The sequence below is a fragment of the Myxine glutinosa genome, chromosome 13 (assembly GCF_964187855.1).
Source record: "Myxine glutinosa chromosome 13, kmMyxGlut1.1, whole genome shotgun sequence".
Classification (NCBI taxonomy): Eukaryota; Metazoa; Chordata; class Myxini; order Myxiniformes; family Myxinidae; genus Myxine; species Myxine glutinosa.
This window is the reverse complement of record NC_136273.1, coordinates 101,285,516-101,301,401: the sequence shown is the minus strand read 5'-3', so window position 1 is coordinate 101,301,401 and position 15,886 is coordinate 101,285,516. Positions and strand designations below refer to the sequence as shown.

At 43.3% G+C, this 15,886-nt stretch overlaps 1 protein-coding gene across 1 annotated transcript in view; it reads right to left on the bottom strand.

Moving 5' to 3' along the window:
• LOC137438416 (BMP/retinoic acid-inducible neural-specific protein 2-like) overlaps window positions 1-15,886 on the bottom strand; it is a 395,787-nt gene that overhangs the window by 371,879 nt on the left and 8,022 nt on the right. Inside the window, exons 2-3 of the mRNA XM_068133537.2 lie at window positions 9,007-9,209; window positions 6,127-6,296 (exon numbers count right to left, since the gene is read on the bottom strand). Coding sequence (XP_067989638.2) covers window positions 6,127-6,296; window positions 9,007-9,209 — 373 coding nt within the window. The remainder of the gene's footprint in view (window positions 1-6,126; window positions 6,297-9,006; window positions 9,210-15,886) is intronic.

The following is a 15,886-nucleotide window of genomic DNA, read 5'->3' as shown; positions in this document are numbered from 1 at the left end:
ACACTCAATACCCCATAATGATAAAGAGGAAACAGGATTTTAGAAAGTTTTGCAAATTTATTAAAAAGAAAGAACTGAAATATCACATTTACATAAGTATTCATACCCTTTGCTATGACACTTGAAATTTAGCTCAGGTGCCTCCCATTTCTCTTGATCATCTTTGAGATGTTTCTACACCTTGATTGGAGTCCACCTGTGGTAAATCCAATTGATTGCACATGATTTGGAAAGGCACGCACCTGTCTATATAAGGTTTCACAGCTGACAATGCATATCAGAGCAAAAACCAAGCCATGAGGTCGAAGGAACTGCCTGCAGAGCTCAGAGACAGGATTGTGTCGAGGCACAGATCTGGGGAAGCCGACAAAAAGATTTCTGACGCATTGAAGGTTCCCAAGAGCACAGTGGCCTCCATAATTCTTAAATGGAAGAAGTTTGGAACAACCAGGACTCTTCCTGGAGCTGGCCGCCCGGCCAAACTGAGCAATCGGGGGAGAAGGGCCTTGGTAAGAGAGGTGACCAAGAACCCGATGGTCACTCTGGCTGAGCTCCAGAGATCCTGTGTGGAGATGGGAGAAACTTCCAGAAGGACAACCATCACTGCAACACTCCACCGATCTGGGCTTTATGGCAGAGTGGCCAGACGGAAGCCTCTCCTCAGTGAAAGACACATGAAAACCCGCTTGGAGTTTGCAAAAAAGCACCTGAAGGACTCTCAGACTGTGAGAAACAAGAGTATGTGGTCTGATGAAACCAAGATTGAACTGTTTCAGACAAACAGACAAACAAAGAGACAGACAGACAGACAAACAAACAGACAAACAAACGGACTCAAATGCAATACCCTCTCCTCTGGTGAGGGTAATAAGTAAAAATAACAAGAAAACATCCAAGACACCAGAAGTAGCAGAGGTCGGGTAAAATGTGATTAAACCTCAAAGATCACAAAATGAATATTAATTATTAGAATTGAATTGACAGTATGTGGAGTAATTGACAGTAATTCATATGAGAGTATGAATTGACATTCCTCTTTAAGCAGAGTAAATCGAAGAATAATGGGAAGCATGTTACAGGTAGTGAATTCCAGAGCGAGACAGCACGAGGGATAAAACTATCTGCATCGCCTTTCGTTCTGCATCTTGGATCGGCTATAGTGTAAGGGGATGCGGAGATGGCAAACCGGGTCTTGGGTCCAAACACTCGGATGGGAGGAACCAAGTTAGAAAGTCCAGCAGAACATTTGCCATGAAAATATCTGTAGACCAAACCAAGATTGGCAATCGACCTACGGTGAGAGAGTGGTAGAAGAGTTGAACACATCTCCACATCAACCAGGTTGACTATGTGTTTCTGGAGCCTATCAAGTAAAGATAAGTGGCAGGTCGGTGCTCCAGCCCAAATGTGGCAAGAGTACTCCATGAGGGGACGTATAGTTGCCTTATACAGGTACAAAACGGCCTCAGGAGGTAAATACGTTTGCACTCGATAAAGACAACCAACTCGCTTGGAAGCACTCTTAGCAATACCAGAAACCTACTTATCCCAACAGAGGTCAGAAGACATGTCCGGACCAAGAAGCCGAAGCTCCGATGATTCTGTTCAGGTTGAAGATCCCATGTGCACAGAAGGGAAATACCTGTTTCTAGAACGAGATATGGACAACAGTTTAGTTTTCTTTGCATTGAAGGTTACCAGGCAGTCGTGCCCCGACTTCAACACATTCTCCAAATCATTGTCCAGAGAAACTCCGACCTCATTACGAGTGGTGTTGAGTGAATCCGCAGATGTACAATAAAGTGAGGAGTCATCAGCATACATGGCTAGCTGAGACAGAACAATATCAGGAAGATCATTGATATAAACACGGAACAATTGGGGACCAAGGACAATCCTGTGGAACACCAGAATTGATGGAGCAAGTAGGAGAAGATCGACCCTCCAGTACCACCTTCATCTTGCGATTTGTAAGGAAAGCTGAGAAGATTGAATGCATCACTCCAGATACACCATGTGACTGAAGCTTGTGGAGCAGAATCCTGTGGAACACCAGAATTGATGGAGCAAGAAGGGGAAGATTGACCCTCAAGTACCACCTTCATCTTGCGATTTGTAAGGAAAGCTGAGATGATTGAATGCATCACTCCAGATACACCATGTGACTGAAGCTTGTGGAGCAGAATCCTAGGGAGAGCCAGGAAACAATACCTCTCGACACTCAAGACTGAACTCTCAAACCTGTCTCCCTCTTCCAAATCCTGGTGGTGAATGGTCAAATCTGTTTTTGGTGTTTCTTCCCCCTTCATCCCCTCCCTTACCTCTAACGGCTACACAGCCGAATCCTCACGTGAAAAAGCTGAATGCCTCAACACTGTGTTTGCTTCCAAATGTTGTGTCCACACCCGTCTCTCTCTGTACCAACTCTTCCCAGTCAAAACCAGATGCTCCTGGACTCTGTGTCCTTCCCTACAAACAAGGTGGAAAAGCTTCTGTCAAACCTCGACTCTGATTCTGCAACTGGACCAGACGGCATCAGCCCACAGGGCCTAAAATCCTGCTCTGCTGCTCTATCACATCCTCTCTATTCTCTTCACCCTTTCATTTGCTCAAGGTCATCTGCCATCTGCTTGAAAATCACCAACACTATCGCTTTACATAAAAAGGTGCAAAAACAGATCCTTGCAACTACAGACCAATCAGCCTGCTCTAAGCAAGGTCCCAATAATGCTCCAAATAATGGAATCCATCATCGCTTCTGATATTAAATCCTTCCTATTCTTCAATGGCTTGATCTCTGATCATCAATTTGGATTCAGACCAGGTCATTCTACTCTGGATCTGCTGCTTCTGCTTTCTCAACAATGGATGGAGGTCCTCAATGCCAAACAGGAAATCAGAACTGTCTCCCGTGACATAACTCGTGCCTTTGATATGGTCTGGCACCCCGCCCTGCTCACCAAACTCTCCTCCAATGGTATCCATGGAAATCTCCACACATGGCTGGCAGACTTCCTCTCTGGTTGTAGTCAACGTGTGGCCATGAATGGAATTCTCTCATCTCCCCTTCCTGTTCAGGCTGGAGTTCCCCAAAGCAGTGTTCTGGGCCCTGTGCTTTTTCTGGTCTTCATTAATGATCTCTCTGACTCTCTGGAAAATCCTCTCTATCTCTTTGCTGTTGACTCCACTCTCTGCCGCTACATATCTCATCCCTCAGATCGGCAGGCAGCAGCCTTTTCACTCTCTGCAGACCTCGATAACATCGCAAACTGGTCAAATAAGTGGAACATGTCTTTCAATCCTGACAAATCTCACACTCTTACTATGTCTCTCCGAAAAGACCATCTGGAAAACCCTCCCATCTACTTTCTCAACAATCCTCTTGAAGGAGTTCTGTCACTCAAGCTTTTGGGTCTCACTATCGGCCATGATCTTTCCTGGGAAACCCACATTTCCAAGCTGGCCTCCAAAGCCAGTCACCGACTGGGCATCCTCCATCGTATGAAGTCCTTTCCTGGCACTTCTGAGCTCCTCACCACATACAAGGCTTTCATCCGCAGCTCAATGGAATACTGCTCTCCCCTCTGGGCTGGTGCTCCTGCCTCACACCTAGCTCGGCTTCACGCTGTTGAATCAAAAACTTTCAGAATCATTGGTATCTCCCATGATGAGGCTGATTCTATGGGCCTTTCACTCGCTCACCGCAGGTAGGTTGGTAGTCTTTCTGTCTTCTATCGACTCCTCTGCGGCCTAGCTACCCCTGCTCTGTCTGTACTCTGTCCCCCAAATATTCCTGCAGGACGCACAAGATCTGCCAGTCTCTCTGGTGAAATGACACAAGATCTCTTCTGGTGAAACTGCCAAAATCAAGACTCACTGCTCACCTTCACTCTTTCATTGCTCTTTTTTCCCGCCTCTGGAACAAACTCCTACACTTTCTCCAATCCAACTCCTCCCTCCAGGTCTTCAAAACAGCTGTTCACCACCATCTCTTATCTACCCCCATCCAAAACCTTGATCTTTTCTACCCCCTTGCGCTCTCCCCATTGGGCCGCCACCCCTGCCACCTCCAAGGAGACGGAAGATGATTTTAGCCAACAAGGGGATGGACTTCCAAGGAGATGGAAGATGATGTTAGCGGACAAGGGGATGGACGTCCAAGGGGATGGAAGATGATGTTAGCCGACAAGGGGATGGAAGATGATGTTAGCCGACAAGGAGATGGAAGATGATGTTAGCCAACAAGGAGATGGAAGATGATGTTAGCCGACAAGCGGATGGACTTCCAAGGAGATGGGAGATGATGTTAGCCGACAAGGGGATGGACTTCCAAGGGGATGGAAGATGATGTTAGCCGACAAGGGGATGGAAGATGATGTTAGCCGACAAGGAGATGGAAGATGATGTTAGCTGACAAGGGGATGGAAGATGATGTTAGCCGACAAGGAGATGGAAGATGATGTTAGCCAACAAGGAGATGGAAGATGATGTTAGCCGACAAGCGGATGGACTTCCAAGGAGATGGGAGATGATGTTAGCCGACAAGGGGATGGACTTCCACGGGGATGGAAGATGATGTTAGCCGACAAGGGGATGGAAGATGATGTTAGCCGACAAGGAGATGGAAGATGATGTTAGCTGACAAGGGGATGGAAGATGATGTTAGCCGACAAGGAGATGGAAGATGATGTTAGCCAACAAGGGGATGGAAGATGATGTTAGCCAACAAGGGGATGGAAGATGATGTTAGCCGACAAGGAGATGGAAGATGATGTTTGCCGACAAGGAGATGGACTTCCAAGGAGATGGAAGATGATGTTAGCCAACAAGGACATGGACTTTCAAGGAGAGGGAAGATGACCCGGTCCAAATTACACAGTGAATAGAGCAGAATGTTTGTGAAGTACAACATGTTGTCTTTTCATTAAATCTGTCAGCAAAGTGACGCGTACATTTGCTTGACCAGAAGAAAACAAAAAGCGAACTGTTAATAAAGATTGATAATGTAGACCAAATCAGAATCTTTATTCTGTGTTTGAAAATAAAACAAACAATACTGCGTTTACACATGGCAGAAGAAAAACAAGTTGCGCTACGGCCCAAACACATCCTCCTGACCTCTTCCCATCCAATGGGTCATCGCCACGTAAAAATGGCTAGACGTATGCCACTTGGCACAGGAAGTTGAGAATTTGCAAACTAAGTCGCAGGTGAACCTACCTAAAAATGCTCTAGTGAAAAGTGGAATAAGGTTTTCATCTCAATTTGATTTTGCAAATCGGGCAATTCAGGCTGAACAGTGCAGAGTTAGATAAGACTCGGTTGTTATAATGTAAAATCAAGCACACCTGCCGATATAATATTGCATATAACGTACAACGCAAGGTGGTGTCTTATTCGCTGGCAGAGAGAGACAGGGCTAATCCACCGATATGGTAGAAATGTGTCTGGCTGGGGGGGAATGACTGTGCAGGGTGCATCATATATCATATTACTCCCTATATGTGTTACATGTGTATTGTATATGTGTCGAAGACCCCGCTATCACACATCAGGTGACCTGATACAAGGTGTACGGAATGCGTTTTCAACTATCTCCCGAAACAAGTAGATGTTACATTCGATATCAAAGAGAACAGGAGACACGTTAAACTGTGCTATGAAAATGATGGTGCACACACCGACGTTCGTGACACTTAAAATGTCATTGTATGAATGCAAATGTGAAGGGATATTAATGAAGTATTCATAAAAAGCTCACCTGAAAACATGCAGCTTGTGAAGCAGGTAATCACAACATTGCAAACAAAGTTGGATTAAATGAAACTTTAAAAACGGGTAAATTATCCCCAAGAAAAATAGTTTCCCTGATCACAAAAATTTTGACGTCACGTACGCACATTGGATTCTGCTTAGAAATTCCCTTTCCCAAGTGACCGCGATGACCAAAGGCCGCAGAGGTAACCCTGTTCCAATATCAACAGTGAGGGATTGTTTCATCGACATCACTTGCTTATTGAACAAATCCTTCATTATGGCATTCCCCATTCAATGGCAGGCTCTATCACCTTTCGGTGATGTAAAGGTGGATATGTGCAAAGGTGCAGCAAAGGGTGCTGGACGCACCTTGATGTGCCCTGATGAAATCTGCATCTCGTGCAAGCGACGGAGAGTGACGTCACGTTCGGTGAAATACGCAGCCGTGAGCTGGTGCAGCGAATCCGTAATTCTTGAGAAGTTGTCAGCAGGAAGGTCTCCATTTCCATGCTCCACGAACACCGTCAGGGACTCTTCACCTGTGACAAATGTAATATAATAAGTAATAATACATTCTAATAGCACGGTGTTGCCATGCACCGGGGAAGGAAACATATTTCATTATCTCCCATTTGGCAGTTTCACATGACTCTTGGCTCGCCCTCAATCATTTTTGGATCAATTTTTGTTAATGAGGACATTGATGCTGCAACAATGATGTCCACAAGTTGGTCGATTAAATATTTTTATAAACCCGTATGATGATTCCACACTGTCCAAGGCATTAAAATAAAGAATAATCTCTTAAGTTCAATGGCAAAAATGCGGCCTTGCACACCCTCTAACCTCCCAAAAGGATTTTTTTTTTTGTATACAAGATCGAGGTTCGTGAAAGAGCTAACATCAATCAATAAAAGACAAACGGACACATAAAACATATAACAAGGGGAGCGGTAGACAAGATGGGGAGAGAGAGGGAAGCACAAACACAACATTTGAGAGCAGGGACATCAGGAGATCTGTGGGAGGGAGAGGGCTCGGGGGGGGCAGAAGGCATGGGAAGTTGGGGCGGGGGGGGGGGGGGGTGGGCGAGGTGTAAAACACATGCACACTGCAAGGACTTCCAGGAAAAAAGTCGGTATTTCAAAAACGTGGATCCGGGGGGAATTAGCGGGGGTAGAAAATATCAAGATCTTGGATGGGGGAAGATAAGAGATGATGGTGTTTGTTTAATTTGTTTACCCATTGTTTAATTTGTTAAATCGAAGAATAGTTCTCTTTCTCTCTCTACCTAACAGGATGACCTTTGGAGTAAGTTGAGGTTGTCAACCTGACACCTCTGTACCTAAGATCTGTACCTACGATCATCTAAAACTGAACCTACGATCCCGATCTCTCTCCCTTTCGATCTTCCTCTACACCACACCTCTCTTTCTCTTTCTTTGAACACCAGTAAAAACACCCCCATTCTAACCCCCCCCACCCCCCTCCTCCATTCCAAACCCAAGTCCTCACCCTCCACCTTCCAACCTGAAGGCATCGATCCCCTCCACACTCCAAGCCTCCAAAGCCCTTGCTCAACCCCCTCCACCACCCTCCACAACTCCTCAACCCTAGAGACCCTATATACTAAGAGGAGCGACAACTTGCAATTAGAAGCCATTTTGTATCCACAAGCAGTGGTGCACCAAACTTGTTTCCATTGTGCATGAAGCATAATGTGTCCGTTTTCTCATCAAGCTGTCTTTCTCTGCGCCTCCAAAAAAAAATTAAAAGATCTTTAAGGGGTCTAAAAGGTGTAAGGGTTCTAAAGGTATACATGTCGAAAAGGTATTTTGCGATGGCCCGTAATTAATGTACGTAATTAATAGATGTAATTAAAAGACGTAGCCAAGGTCCAATAATAAGTAATCAATAGAGGTAGTCACGGTCCAACTAACGTTATAACAGTACGTGATTAAGACATTCACGGGCTCCCCATGTTTTTGGGTTTTTTTAGACAGTGTATATATATATATATATATATATATATATATATATATATATATATATATATATATATATATATATATATATATATATATATATATATATATATATATATATATATCCTAGTATGTAGGGATTCCACACATCATCTCCACCTAAAAAGTCATCACCCTCCCCCGAACCCCTAAAGCCTCAACCTCCCCATCCCAACTATTCCCCATCTTTGCTCTCAGAACCCCCAAACCCAGAGTCCTCACCCTCCTCTCCCAACACTAATGTGTCATCCCCCTTGCCATTCCAAGCCTTCAAACACACGATAACTCCTCACCCCCCCCCCCCAATATTCCACCCCCACCACAACTCCAACCCCCTGGCCCCTCTACCGAAAGTCATTTAATTGGGGGGGGGGGGGCTCGCAAAGCCTCATCCTCCCCCTCCCAATTCTGTGCCGTCGTTGCTTCCCCAACCCCCATCTGTCCTTCCCTCCTTAGACTCTCCCTGATAATAAAAACAAACGGCCATGACCACATCAATGCAGCGCAATATTTAACGGTCTCCCCTCCCATATCATGCTGTCACCCATTTGACATAAACCACCATCGAAACAGCTCCGACATGTCATGGCCGTCATGGTCACCTGTCCGACTCGCAATCGCGCAGGATTTGTGGAAACCCCGTGGAACTACAACTCTCTAGTGACCATGAGACCGAAATGTGCTCCCTGATGTACGTACGCACATCATTAAAAGTAAATAATTACGGATGTTTTCTTTCATAATTTCACGTGATTGCCGAAAGTCCTTAATAATGACATGGGTTTTATGGCCCTGGTAGAGTCTTTTGAGATAAAATAGTCGGAAATAATAGCAAGGACCAGCGTAGAGGTAAAATATCTGCTTGAGAGAATGCCCTATAGTTATTTGGGTGGTGGAAAGACAAAAAATAAACCACTGCCTCGACCGCTGAGGCCTATCTTCACAAGGCCTGTGATTCCTATCGGCTGAAAATCCTTTCAACTGTCGCTTTGGTCATTTTACATCGAAGGGAAAACTTATTGGGAAGGCATGGCAATTGTGAATACGACAGCTGCGAATATGGCTCTGACCACATAGTGAGCACCGACATGGTGGCCGTATGATTTTTCAGGATGAAATTGTGGGTGGAGTCAGTCCAGAACTGTGGAACCAATGGGGGGAACGGAATGTTAGACACAGACAGACGGACGTATCATTATGTAGTAGATAGATCGAAGATACTCACCTCCGAGTGTGCCAGAGAGAAGCAGGTGTGTCCCAAATCTGCGAACAAGGCCATCCAGGAGTGCACCTTGCTGTGGCCGACGACCCAAACCTCGCAAGGCCTCCAAAAATCCAGGTGACAAGCCAGGCGCTCTCACCTCCATCCCTCCGATTGCACCATCGTGGCTGACAGCCACATTGTTCACTTTCCATCGTGCAAATTCCCTAATATAGATGGACCATTGAAATAGCATCACAAACCAAAAACCACCGACCACAAACCAAAACAGCATCACAAACCTGCACACGCCATCGCATGTGCATCCCACTCCATTGAACTTGCATCCTAATGATCCAAAGGCAGTATCCATAGTAATAGCCAAGGAATGGATAAATATGCTGCACCACACCGAAGTCATATAACACTCATCAAATACCTACCCTTGGTTTGAGCCAAACACAACACGAATGCCAAGTAAAATTCCGACCTCACCTAAGCTCAGAGACAACCTGGGTGCCTGAATATGCGCACGTTTTTTTTTCTTTGGCTGACAGCTCTGACTACAGGCAAATCTCTTGTCTGACTGTTCATTTAAATTGCTCACAAAACTGCTGCTGAATGTAAATATTGGAAAAAGGGGTGAGGAGGGGGACATTTGCTGGAGGGCCGATGTGGTCAGATTGACATCGACTTGGGCAAACACATTGACATTCAGTGAACATACGTGTGTGTGTGTGTGTGTGTGTGTGTGTGTGTGTGTCATTGGTTGTTGCCTTTTGTTGCTGGTTAAGAGAAGGTGCAATGGGGTCCTCGCAGGTCTTAAAGTATCCACCTTCGTTTCAGTAAGGGATCATGGTTCATGGACTAGTTTGTGAAGTTTTCTTGGTCTCAAACTGTTGTTCCGAGGACTTTTTGAGGATTGCCACCGAACCTCGGACATCTTCCAAGTAAGTACAGTTTGTTTGTCGGAATATTTCCAGGGATGTTTTTTGCGATCTCCATAAGGTTGTTTTTTTTTTCATTCCAATTGCTACAATAAACTAGATGGTATTCATAGAATACTTACCCTGCGCAGTCAACTGGGTGAGAGCCAACTCTTCTGTTTTTGAAGCTTTTAAAAAATTTGATCCAATATGGCTGCCAGACCACTTGAACATCATAAATTTATATTCTCTAATATAATTATTGTTGCGTAGATCACGCTCAGGAAATTTCAAACTGATCAGACTAAGCGTCCCTGTCGAATTATGACGTCAGAATTAAGGCAACAATGACATCAGCGTTAACAACAATTATTCCCCACATGCAGTTCTTTACAATGAGCCACGTTTAAATTTTTTCCATGGAGCGGATTTGGAGATATAATCGAGGTGCAACGTTTTTCGGTTTTTCCAAGATGGCGCCTGACCACGTGACCTATGACGTCATGGTTATAATTAAAATATTATATAGGAGTAGGCTCTCTTATGGTGAAAATTTCGTGTCCATCAGAACACGAGAAAAAGAAAAACGAAAGAAAAAAGCAGAGAAAAAGATTCATACTGATCAGATGAAGATGAAGTTATTCTTGTCAAATTATGACGTCATAACGAAGGTACCAATGACATCATCATTAACATATCCCCATGGGAAGTACTTGACATTGAGCCACGTTTCAATTTTTTGATGGAGCGGTTTCAGAAATATAGAGGTGCGAAGTTTTTCCAATATGGCACCTATGCCACGTGACCTATGACGTCATAATTATCACTAAAATTCTGCAGGTGGAGGCACTCCTATGGTAAAATTTCGTGTCAATCAGACCAACGGTCGCTGAGAAAATGAATTTTAAAAATGCAGACAAGCACACCACACGTACGCAGATACACCACACATACGCAGATACGCCACACATACGCAGATACGCCACACGTAAGTAAGCAGGCGAACGCCTAACCCTGCTTTTCGCTTCGCGAGCACAGTGTAATCTATGGTACAATTTTGGCGCTCTTCAGCTTCCGGGATCTTTTGCCTTCATTTTTTAGATCTTGGTATTTGGTCATTTTCTTGATGTCTGTGTTGTTTGGGCCAAAATCGCTGTGTACAGAAACCTCACTTAGCAATTCCATCTTTCCTTTTTTGGATCGTAATACTTTTTCTGGTGTGTGTGTGTGTGTGTGTGTGTGTGTGTGTGTGTGTGTGTGTGTGTGTGTGTGTGTGTGTGTGTGTGTGTGTGTGTGTTATTGGTTGTGTGGTTGTGTGTGTCACATGTAAACTGTTCAGCCTGGCGGAGATACACTCTCTCCCAATTGCCATTGTAGTTGATTGGTGCAATGTGGCATAAATGAAAGGAATGGGCAAAGAACTAACCAACTTGCATGATATACGAATTGCTCACACCCACAGGGTGTTGATAGTTCAACGATATTGTATTTGATACCAATGTGGAGTCTTTCGACTACTGAGCATCATTACCCGCTGGTGGTGTTAAAATACACATCTCTGCATTAGTACGTAGGGGTGCCGCTTGATGGAAATTTGGCATCAATCGACTTCCAAACTTGATTTCAACTGTGTGGTTGGAGGAAAGGGCATGTGGACTCAAAGTAATCAATCTAATGTGAGATAGCAGAACGTAAGGTTCCATGTCAGATTGTAAGGATCCATGTCAGATTGTAAGGTTCCATGTCAGATTGTACGGTTCAATGTGAGATTGTAAGGTTCAATGTCAGATTGTAAGGTTCAATGTCAGATTGTAAGGTTCCATGTCAGATTGTAAGGTTCCATGTCAGATTGTAAGGTTCCATTTGACATTGTAAGGTTCTATGTGAGATTGTAAGGATCCATGTCAGATTGAAAGGTTCCATGTCAGATTGTACGGTTCAATGTGAGATTGTAAGGTTCCATGTCAGATTGTAAGGTTCCATGTCAGATTGTAAGGTTCCATGTCAGATTGTAAGGTTCCATGTCAGATTGTAAGGATCCATGTCAGATTGTAAGGTTCCATGTCAGATTGTACGGTTCAATGTGAGATTGTAAGGTTCAATGTCAGATTGTAAGGTTCAATGTCAGATTGTAAGGTTCCATGTCAGATTGTAAGGTTCCATGTCAGATTGTAAGGTTCCATGTCAGATTGTAAGGTTCCATGTCAGATTGTAAGGTTCCATGTCAGATTGTAAGGTTCCATTTGACATTGTAAGGTTCTATGTGAGATTGTAAGGATCCATGTCAGATTGAAAGGTTCCATGTCAGATTGTACGGTTCAATGTGAGATTGTAAGGTTCCATGTCAGATTGTAAGGTTCCATGTCAGATTGTAAGGTTCCATGTCAGATTGTAAGGTTCCATGTCAGATTGTAAGGTTCCATGTCAGATTGTAAGGTTCCATGTCAGATTGTAAGGTTCCATGTCAGATTGTAAGGTTCCATTTGACATTGTAAGGTTCTATGTGAGATTGTAAGGATCCATGTCAGATTGAAAGGTTCCATGTCAGATTGTAAGGTTCCATGTCAGATTGTAAGGTTCCATGTCAGATTGTAAGGTTCCATGTCAGATTGTAAGGTTCCATGTCAGATTGTAAGGTTCCATGTCAGATTGTAAGGTTCCATGTCAGATTGTAAGGTTCCATGTCAGATTGTAAGGTTCCATGTCAGATTGTAAGGTTCAATGTCAGATTGTAAGGTTCCATGTCAGATTGTAAGGTTCCATGTCAGATTGTAAGGTTCCATGTCAGATTGTAAGGTTCCATGCCAGATTGTAAGGTTCCATGTCAGATTGTAAGGTTCAATGTCAGATTGTAAGGTTCAATGTCAGATTGTAAGGTTCAATGTCAGATTGTAAGGTTCAATGTCAGATTGTAAGGTTCAATGTCAGATTGTAAGGTTCCATGTCAGATTGTAAGGTTCCATGTCAGATTGTAAGGTTCCATGTCAGATTGTAAGGTTCCATGTCATGTTGTAAGGTTCCATGTCAGATTGTAAGGTTCCATGTCAGATTGTAAGGTTCCATGCCAGATTGTAAGGTTCCATGTCAGATTGTAAGGTTCCATGTCACATTGTAAGGTTCCATTTGAGATTGTAAGGTTCTATGTGAGATTGTAAGGATCCATGTCAGATTGAAAGGTTCCATGTCAGATTGTAAGGTTCCATGTCAGATTGTAAGGTTCCATGTCAGATTGTACGGTTCCATGTCAGATTGTAAGGCTCCATGTCAGATTGTAAGGTTCCATGTGAGATTGTAAGGTTCCATGTGAGATTGTAAGGTTCAATGTCAGATTGTAAGGTTCCATGTGAGATTGTAAGGTTCCATGTCAGATTGTAAGGTTCCATGTGAGATTGTAAGGTTCCATGTCAGATTGTAAGGTTCCATGTCAGATTGTAAGGTTCCATGTCAGATTGTAAGGTTCCATGTCAGATTGTAAGGTTCCATGTCAGATTGTAAGGTTCCATGTCAGATTGTAAGGTTCCATGTCAGATTGTAAGGTTCCATGTCAGATGGTAAGGTTCCATGTCAGATTGTAAGGTTCCATGTCAGATTGTAAGGTTCCATGTGAGATTGTAAGGTTCCATGTGAGATTGTAAGGTTCAATGTCAGATTATAAGGTTCCATGTGAGATTGTAAGGTTCCATGTCAGATTGTAAGGTTCCATGCCAGATTGTAAGGTTCCATGTCAGATTGTAAGGTTCCATGTCAGATTGTAAGGTTCCATGTCAGATTGTAAGGTTCCATGTCAGATTGTAAGGTTCCATGTCAGATTGTAAGGTTCCATGTCAGATTGTAAGGTTCAATGTCAGATTGTAAGGTTCCATGTCAGATTGTAAGGTTCCATGTCAGATTGTAAGGTTCAATGCCAGATTGTAAGGTTCCATGTCAGATTGTAAGGTTCAGTGTCAGATTGTAAGGTTCCGTGTCAGATTGTAAGGTTCCATGTCAGATTGTAAGGTTCCATGTCAGATTGTAAGGTTCAATGTCAGATTGTAAGGTTCCTTGTCAGATTGTAAGGTTCCATGTCAGATTGTAAGGTTCCATGTCAGATTGTACGGTTCCATGTCAGATTGTAAGGTTCCATGTCAGATTGTAAGGTTCCATGCCAGATTGTAAGGTTCCATGTCAGATTGTAAGGTTCCATGCCAGATTGTAAGGTTCCATGTCAGATTGTAAGGTTCCATGCCAGATTGTAAGGTTCCATGTCAGATTGTAAGGTTCAATGTCAGATTGTAAGGTTCAATGTCAGATTGTAAGGTTCAATGTCAGATTGTAAGGTTCCATGCCAGATTGTAAGGTTCCATGTCAGATTGTAAGGTTCCATGTCAGATTGTAAGGTTCCATGTCAGATTGTAAGGTTCCATGTCAGATTGTAAGGTTCCATGTCAGATTGTAAGGTTCCATGTCAGATTGTAAGGTTCCATGTCAGATTGTAAGGTTCCATGTCAGATTGTAAGGTTCAATGTCAGATTGTAAGGTTCCATGTCAGATTGTAAGGTTCCATGTCAGATTGTAAGGTTCCATGTCAGATTGTAAGGTTCCATGTCAGATTGTAAGGTTCCATGTCAGATTGTAAGGTTCAATGTCAGATTGTAAGGTTCCATGTCAGATTGTAAGGTTCCATGTGAGATTGGAAGGTTCAATGTCAGATTGGAAGGTCCCATGTCAGATTGTAAGGTTCAATGTCAGATTGTAAGGTTCAATGTCAGATTGTAAGGTTCCATGTCAGATTGTAAGGTTCCATGTCAGATTGTAAGGTTCCATGTCAGATTGTAAGGTTCAATGTCAGATTGTAAGGTTCAATGTCAGATTGTAAGGTTACATGTCAGATTGTAAGGTTACATGTCAGATTGTAAGGTTCCATGTGAGATTGTAAGGTTCCATGTCAGATTGTAAGGTTCAATGTCAGATTGCAAGGTTCAATGTCGGATTGTAAGGTTCCATGTGAGATTGTAAGGTTTCTTGTCAGATGGTAAGGTTCGATGTCAGATTGTAAGGTTCGATGTCAGATTGAAAGGTTCGATGTCAGATTGTAAGGTTCCATGTGAGATTGTAAGGTTCCATGCCAGATTGTAAGGTTCAATGTGAGATTGTAAGGTTCCATGTCAGATTGTAATGTTTCTTGTCAGATGGCAAGGTTTGATGTCAGATTGTAAGGTTCCATGTCAGATTGCAAGGTTCAATGTCAGATTGTAAGGTTCAATGTCAGATTGTAAGGTTCCTAGTCAGATGGTAAGGTTTCATGTCAGATTGTAAGGTTCCATGTCAGATTGCAAGGTTCAATGTCAGATTGTAAGGTTCCATGTGAGATTGTAAGGTTCAATGTCAGATTGTAAGGTTCCATGTCAAATTGTAAGGTTCCATGTCAGATTGTAAGGTTCCATGTGAGATTGTAAGGTTCCATGCCAGATTGTAAGGTTCCATGTCAGATTGTAAGGTTCCATGTCAGATTGTAAGGTTCCATGTCAGATTGTAAGGTTCCATGCCACATTGTAAGGTTCAATGTCAGATTGTAAGGTTCCATGTCAGACTGTAAGGTTCCATGTCAGATTGTAAGGTTCCATGTCAGATTGTAAGGTTCCATGTCAGACTGTAAGGTTCCATGTCAGATTGTAAGGTTCCATGTCAGATTGTAAGGTTCAATGTCAGATTGTAAGGTTCCCTGCCAGATTGTAAGGTTCCATGTGAGATTGTAAGGTTCCATGTGAGATTGTAAGGTTCCATGTCAGATTGCAAGGTTCAATGTCAGATTGTAAGGTTCCATGTGAGATTGTGAGGTTCCATGCCAGATTGTAAGGTTCAATGTCAGATTGTAAGGTTCCCTGCCAGATTGTAAGGTTCCATGTGAGATTGTAAGGTTCCATGTCAGATTGCAAGGTTCAATGTCAGATTGTAAGGTTCCATGTGAGATTGTAAGTTTCCATGCCAGTTTGTAAGGT